Source organism: Hakea prostrata, chromosome 3 (assembly GCF_041222555.1).
Source record: "Hakea prostrata isolate BN-2017 chromosome 3, UWA_Hpros_2, whole genome shotgun sequence".
NCBI lineage: Eukaryota > Viridiplantae > Streptophyta > Magnoliopsida > Proteales > Proteaceae > Hakea > Hakea prostrata.
Window position 1 is genome coordinate 55,556,307 of NC_142602.1, and position 7,311 is coordinate 55,563,617.

Here is a 7,311-nt window from a genome sequence, read left to right on the forward strand (position 1 = left end):
AATTATTAAAAGTCCAACATACCCTTTTTTTTTAAAATTGTCAAACAATTAAAAAAACATACACTATCAAGTAAAATTATAGACACAATTAAAAAGAAAAAACGTAGGTTGATAAAATTAAACACGTACTACTATTTTGGGTGGGTTTTTTAATTGTTTGATAAACACGTACACTATCAACCTACTTTTTCTTTTTTCTTTTTTTTAATTGCATTTATAATTTTACTTGATAGGGTACGTGTTTTTTTAATTGTTTGATAATTTAAAAAAAAAAATGGATGTTGGGCTTTTAATAATTAAAGATAATTTGGGTTTTAACTATGGTTGTTTGGTTTTTAACAATTATTTTAATTGAATGTAATTTAGTATTTTAACTGCTAGGGTGATTATGGTAATTTAGTGTTTAAAATAAAAAATATTTTTAGCCAATGGTAGTTTGGAGTTTTAGAAAAATATTTAATGGTAAAAGTTAAATTTAACGGAAAAAATTAACAGAGAAGATGTTTGATATTTGCTAGGTAAGAGGGGAGATAAGTGATATTATTCAACTAAGAAGAAGTGTAAGTGTTATTTGTCTAGCTAAGAGGGGAGGTAAGTGATATTTACCTTTCTTTTTATTTGATTTTATATTCTATGATTCTTTATTTCTTGTGAAATTTTCGTTATTTGATTTTGTATTGTGATTCGTTTTTATTCTCTTCCCTTTCTATAAGCGTGAGATAAGAAAATTTGGAAAAAGTTCTACTTCACAATTAGGTATTCTATGTCTTACTCAATTTATTTATCGTTTATCATTTTCTTTTCTTTTTTTTTTTATTCTTTTAGTTTGATTTTATATTATGTGTTTCTTTATTTCTTCTACAATTTTCGTTATTTAATTTTGCATTGTGAATAAAACTTCCATATTAATAGGTAACTAACTACTATTAATTTGCCTTTTACCTAAAAAATAATTTGGTTTGCATTTCTTATCAAAGATAATTTCGATGCATCTAATTTTTAGGATTGAAGCTATGTTTATATATATATTTTTTATATTGTTGCTTTAATTTTATCTATATTTTGTCAACAAAATATCATTATTAATAATTTACTCTTTTTTTCAAATATGTGTGGGCCCCACAAAATATATATGGATCTATTCTTTAATATAATAAAATAATTTAGAGGTAAGACTCCAAATGGGTCTTATAAGACCCACAAAATATGTAGCAAAAAAACATTAGTGATTCCCCAATGAGGAGGTTATCTGGCTTTTATTCTTCGGCCCCCCATCCTGGGTCCGCCCCTGCACATAGTTCTAGTTAGTTATAAAGCTTAATTGAATAATGCTAATGGAAGGAAACAACTCAGATACATTCACCGTATGTAATTCTTTACATTCACCGTATGTAATTCTTTAGTTTATATATATATATATATATATATATATATATATATATATATATATATATATATATATATATATATATATATATATATATATATATATATATATATATATATATATATATATATATATATATATATATATATATATATATATATATATATATATATATATATATATATATATATATATATATATATATATATATATATATATATATATATATATATATATATATATATATATATATATACCTACATATAAAAAGATGCGTCCAAAATCGCTCGGCCCTTGGATCTCCACGTGATGTCCGCAAAACGAAAGCGTCGGATGTGGCCCGACCCATTTGGGGTCGGGAGTCCACCTCCGAAGGCTAAGTCGGTTGATGAACTTAATCACAAAAGGCTCTGCTAGAAGCACAGAGCTAATGAATGAAGAAACGGGAAAGGTGATCTAGATAGCGGGATGCCCGATAGTTTAGGTCTATCGGTATGTATTTGAACCTGAGTCTCAGATAGTATTCTTCTTGATCGATTGATCCGTCCCTCACCTTGTATAGTAGTGAGGTTTATATAGAGTGTACCTTCAAATCTCCTTCGTTGGATGCACTCGAGCCTTCTTCGGGTAGTCGTTGGATCTTATCAATAAGATCCGTTGAGCGATAGACTTCTACTAGTTTGGGCTAGTAGAGGACTCCTGAGATAACCGTTAGGTTATGCGATAGTTATCCCTTTGATGATGATTATCCGCAGCCGTCAGTTTGAGTCTGCTGTCATCAGGGTGATTATCCTAATCCATAAGTAAGATTAGGGCCCGCTTGCAGTCGAATAATCTTTCTTCTTCAGCAAGCCATCTTCTGGTTCCGGTTCACTCGGGAGCGATTCGGTTTTCTCCGTCTCGACCGGGGTCGAGGGTCGTACCAGGTATGAACCCGGTCTGATCATAAACTCTCCATATCACTACCATTCTCGACCGTTGGGTTTGTTCGAGCTCCTTCTTGGTGGTCATCCGATCGTAGGTTTTTTTTCTCCTTATTTAGGAGTTTGTTATAGTTTTCTCATATGGCACGATCGCGTAGTCCGAATTTTAAAAGAACATATTTCTTTCCCTAACCGTTGGGTTCTTTCACCCTTACGCTATCCGTTGGTCCGACCATTAAACCAGTCTCGACCGGATTCCTTAACCCGATCGTGGTTGAACACGGTCCGCTACTATTTTGTCCTCATCAGTTAGTTTTTGGGTTTGGAATCTTATCTATTTTGATATATGTAAAAGTAATCTTGTCTTGAAAAGATATAACAAACCAAAAAAAGAAAAGATATAACAAACCTATGGCTATGGTCGTACTTTCCTTTTGTTTATCTTCCTCGTTGTGAAAACCAACATGCGGTGTATCATGAACGTAGACACGTAGTCTTCTCGTAGATCACATAAATTTGTTTTTTCTTCTTCTGCATTTCCGATTTTCGCTATGCTGTTTTATAGATTTAGCTAAGATGCTTCCCTTCAAATCCAAATCCAATTTTCCTTATTCATAGATTTAGGTATTTAACCATGTTGGTTGATTTGCAAAAATATCAAATGTGATTGTGGAAACAAACAGAAAAAAAAAGAGTGAAAATTAAAGAAGTTTCATGAGACTTTCGATCTACTTCCTTCCTCTTTCCTTACATCAGTTAGAGTCTTCTCATAGGAATGATTTGTGAATAATTTAATGGACACAACAAAACTCCCTCGCTTCACGCTGCAATGGAGTTGGTGTATCCAACTGACTGAGTTCTGTGGTTTATCGTATCGTATTGCTTAGAAACTCTCCTGGTTACGTATGACCAACGCCACTCAAATCTCAACTCAGCTATGAACCATCCGCCAAAGACTTCAAAAAGAGCTGCTTCTAGACTTCTCGTGTGTCTCTCTCATATTTTATTGCAGCCCAAATTATTAATTTAAGAAGGGAGACTTTATATATAATATTGGATGAGATCATATGAGTGGAAACTGCTGGAGATAGAAGTCATAGAGAAGATTGAGGAAGGAGAAGAAAAGAAGAGAGAAACATCATGGATTCAGAAGAGCCGATGATCAGGAAATGTCACCCTTCATTGAGAGGTGGAAGAAGAGTTGAAGGTAGTTACAGTCATGGGCTTTCTTCATCTCAAATGGAATCATTGTCTGCTCTCTGTGAGACTTATATACCTCCCATCCCTTTGGAGGATCCTCTTCATGTTGGTAGCAAGGAAGTCCCTTCCAGTAAAGCTGTTCAATCATTCTTCAATTCTTCTGGTTCTCAAGAACCAATCCCTGATGAGGTGAAATTCATTCATTTCCGATCATTTTTATCCTTTTTCAATTGTTGTTTTCTGGGTTCCGGATGGATTGGTTGTTCTAATATTTTAGAATTGAAACATAATAATTATTCTCCTTTATGATATTGTTAAACTTCTAAAACGGTGGTGTTTTGTTTTAATGGTGGACAGGTCGCTCAGATGTTCGTGAAAAGGGGTGAACCAGAAGCTGTAGCCTTAGTGAAACTTGCTTTGTGGCTTCTATCGACCAGATTGGGAACTCTATTGCTTTGTGGGATTCTCTGTCTTGGGTGGAAATGGCCATTCATTTACAAGTTCTCTGAAATGTCATTGCAGAAGAGGGAAATGGTTCTCCTAAAGTGGTCAAAAGCAAGGTTCTTGGTTCCTCTTAGAGGAGTATTTATGTTGACCAAAGCCTTCTGTTTCTTTACCTTCTTCTCTCGGGTAAGTTCCTCTCTGCCCATTACAATTTCTCTTTCTTTTGTGTTTCCATCTTGCCATGGCAATTCCCCAAGCAGACTCTGTTGGGGGTATGGTTGTAGAGATAAGCTGGGACTTGAAGGAAGGGTGAGAGAAGCAGACAGCTAATTTGTTTCTGTAATGCATATTAAAAATGATACCAAGATGATGTTGCTGAGTTGATTTGTTATTTTATTTTTGTTTTCTTTCTTTCTTTTGCCCTTAAAGTGGGGTTGCTTTTACTCTCAAAAGCATTGCTGTTACAAGTTGAAATCATTCATGTAACTTGTCTTTTTCTTCTTTGACAAAAACAATCTGGCCTGGTGGTTTACTTTCTTTTTGATTGAGCTGTTTACATGTCATCTTCAAAAGTAATGTGATTTCAGTGCGGGAAAATTATACTTCTGCCGACTCCATAAAGGAAAAACAATTTTCTTTTCCTCTTTCAAATTCTTCACTCTTTCTATACGAATTGAAAATTGCAACAATTAAGATCTCTCCTTTTCTGTTGTAATCTGTCTCTTTCCCTTATGGTGTTTTTTTTTTAATTGTCTAAGCTTCATATGAAAGTGGAAAAGAGTTGAATTTACAAGGTTTAATTTTTAACTTGGCTTTCTTCCTGTGGCTATACTACAGACTGATGAGAAATCAGAAAACCCAGCTTGGGAAGCAATGGGATTCCAGTTGGAGCCAGAAGTAAACTCAAACAGAATCCAGAGGGAAAGACCTCTTGAGAAAGGAATAGTGGAAACCATAAGGGAAACTGATTCAACCCTTATTAAATCTCTGAAAGAAAAGGGCTTGAAAGTCACGGAAGATCCACAACAGAACCTTTACAATATTGAATGTGATGTTGTAATTGTTGGTTCTGGTTGTGGTGGAGGAGTTGCTGCAGGGGTTCTCGCATGTTCAGGCCAAAAGGTCATTGTCGTTGAGAAAGGAAACTACTTCGTCCCTGAAGACTATTCCTCTCTTGAGGCCCCCTCAATGGAACAGCTATATGAAAAGGGTGGGTTTTTATCTTCTGATGATGGGGGAATGACGATTTTTGCCGGATCAACTGTGGGTGGTGGTTCAGCTGTGAACTGGTCTGCGTCAATCAAAACTCCAAGTTCTGTGCTCAAGGAATGGGCTGTGGATCACAGGATTCCTCTCTTTGGGACTTCAGACTATCTCTCTGCCATGGACACTGTATTTACCAGGCTTGGTGTTACAGAGAATTGTAAGAGGGAAGGACTCCAGAATCAAGTACTTCGTAAGGGGTGTGAGAATCTTGGACTGAAAGTTGAGTCAGTTGCTCGGAATTCCTCCGAGGATCATTACTGTGGATGTTGCAATTATGGATGTAAATCTGGAGACAAAAAAGGGACTCAAGTTACTTGGCTGGTTGATGCTGTTGACCATGGTGCAGTGATCTTAAGTGGATGCAAAGCGGAGAGATTCATATTGGAAAGGAATGAGCAGAGTCACAGTAGAAAGATGAAGTGTGTGGGACTAATGGCCACAACATTGAATTCCAACATAAAAAAGAAACTATGCATCAAAGCTAAAGTAACAGTGTCAGCATGTGGATCACTCTTGACACCACCATTAATGCTCTCCAGTGGACTCAAGAACCCGAACATTGGCAAAAACCTTCGACTCCACCCCGTTTTGTTGGCGTGGGGATACTTTCCAGACTCAATATCAGATCTCAAAGGCAAATCATATGAGGGTGGAATTATCACTTCTTTGTACAAGGAAGTGCCGGAGAATTCCACAGTTAAATATATCATAGAAACCCCTGCACTTGCCCCTGCTTCATTTACTTCATTGACCCCATGGCTTTCTGGACGAGATATGAAGGAGAGAATACTGAAATATGCAAGGACTTCTAACATTTTCGCATTAGTCCGGGATCAAGGTTCAGGGGAGGTCACTGCTGATGGGAAGATAAAGTACAAGCCTAGTAAATTGGACAGAGAAAACCTTACCACAGGATTGCGTCAGGCCTTAAGGATTTTGATTGCAGCTGGGGCTGTTGAGGTGGGTACCTTTCGGAATGATGGCCAGAAAATCAAATGCAAAAGGACTAAAGATGTGGAATTGGAAGAGTTCTTGGATTCAGTTGCTGCAGAGGGAGGTCTAATGTCAGGGGAAAAGTATTGGAATACCTATTTCTCTGCCCATCAGATGGGGAGTTGCAGGATGGGAGCAACTCCAGAAGAAGGAGCAATTGATGAGAATGGTGAAAGTTGGGAAGCAGAGGGTCTATTTGTTTGTGATGCAAGTGTTCTGCCCAGTGCAGTGGGAGTTAATCCCATGATTACCATCGAATCCACTGTCTACTGTCTGTCCAAAAATATTGCTCAGACTATGAAAAAGTTCAACTAATCCATTGCTTTAATCTTCCTTCTCTGTTTTTGATATTTTTGATCTATGTATGCTTTTCCAAGTTCACCAAGTGGATGTAATAGTAGAAATAAGACACACTATTGTTGATGTGTTCTAGGTCGCTTCGTTTCATTTTATTCATCTTGATTCATAAATACTAGTAATAATGTGAATGTAAAAGCCTTACTCCTCTGAGTTTTCTTATTTTGTCTCCCTTTTTCTCATGTGCCTTCGTAATTAGTTCATAGGGCAAAGGAAAGATGGTTAGAAAAGTTAGTCCGAAATAGCACAAGGGATAATGGATGTTAGAACTTTCAGGTGTGTTATGGTGTCGTTTTGCTTAAGACTTTATTCGCCTCCACCACTGTGTACAAGAGGGTTTATACGAATAGTCTCCCAGAATACAAGAAAGCTCCAACGGAGGTTGTTTTTTAGATTTTTGCTATACACTTAACTAATCTGAACAGGGTATTTATAGACGGAGAAGAGCTCGTTTTGTGAATCAGGGGGTACCCATTAGCAGAGAGGTACCTATTCTATAAGTTCATGACTCTATATAGATAGGTACGTCCTTGTATAGTCATATTCATCTACAATTAAATATGTGCCGAGCGATTGTTCAACCACATGATCCGACGGTCCCCATTGATCGGATGTGTCAACTTGGATATACCTTTTTAATGGTTAGAGCTAATCTGATCGTCGGATCTTTCTTGGATTCTGATGGATCTACCTCCATCACCTAGATTAATCGTTTGATCAAAATAAATGGTTTAGATCAAA

The 7,311-nt window shown here is 36.4% G+C and overlaps 1 protein-coding gene across 1 annotated transcript; it reads left to right on the plus strand.

Annotated features, from left to right (window-relative positions):
* Positions 1–2,936: 2,936 nt before the first annotated feature.
* On the plus strand, positions 2,937–6,696 carry LOC149022546 (long-chain-alcohol oxidase FAO2-like). Its single transcript, XM_089150599.1, has 3 exons — positions 2,937–3,699; positions 3,868–4,140; positions 4,792–6,696. Exons 1-3 carry the CDS (start codon positions 3,451–3,453, stop codon positions 6,526–6,528), a joined length of 2,259 nt encoding a protein of 752 aa, XP_089006725.1. The 5' UTR covers positions 2,937–3,450; the 3' UTR covers positions 6,529–6,696.
* The last annotated feature ends 615 nt before the right edge of the window (positions 6,697–7,311 follow it).

Coding starts and splice junctions, on each gene's coding strand:
- LOC149022546 (XM_089150599.1), top strand. CDS start 3,451: ATGGATTCAGAAGAGCCGATGATCAGGAAATGTCACCCTTCATTGAGA. Junction 3,700..3,867: donor AAGAACCAATCCCTGATGAG/GTGAAATTCATT, acceptor AATGGTGGACAG/GTCGCTCAGATGTTCGTGAA. Junction 4,141..4,791: donor TCTTTACCTTCTTCTCTCGG/GTAAGTTCCTCT, acceptor GCTATACTACAG/ACTGATGAGAAATCAGAAAA.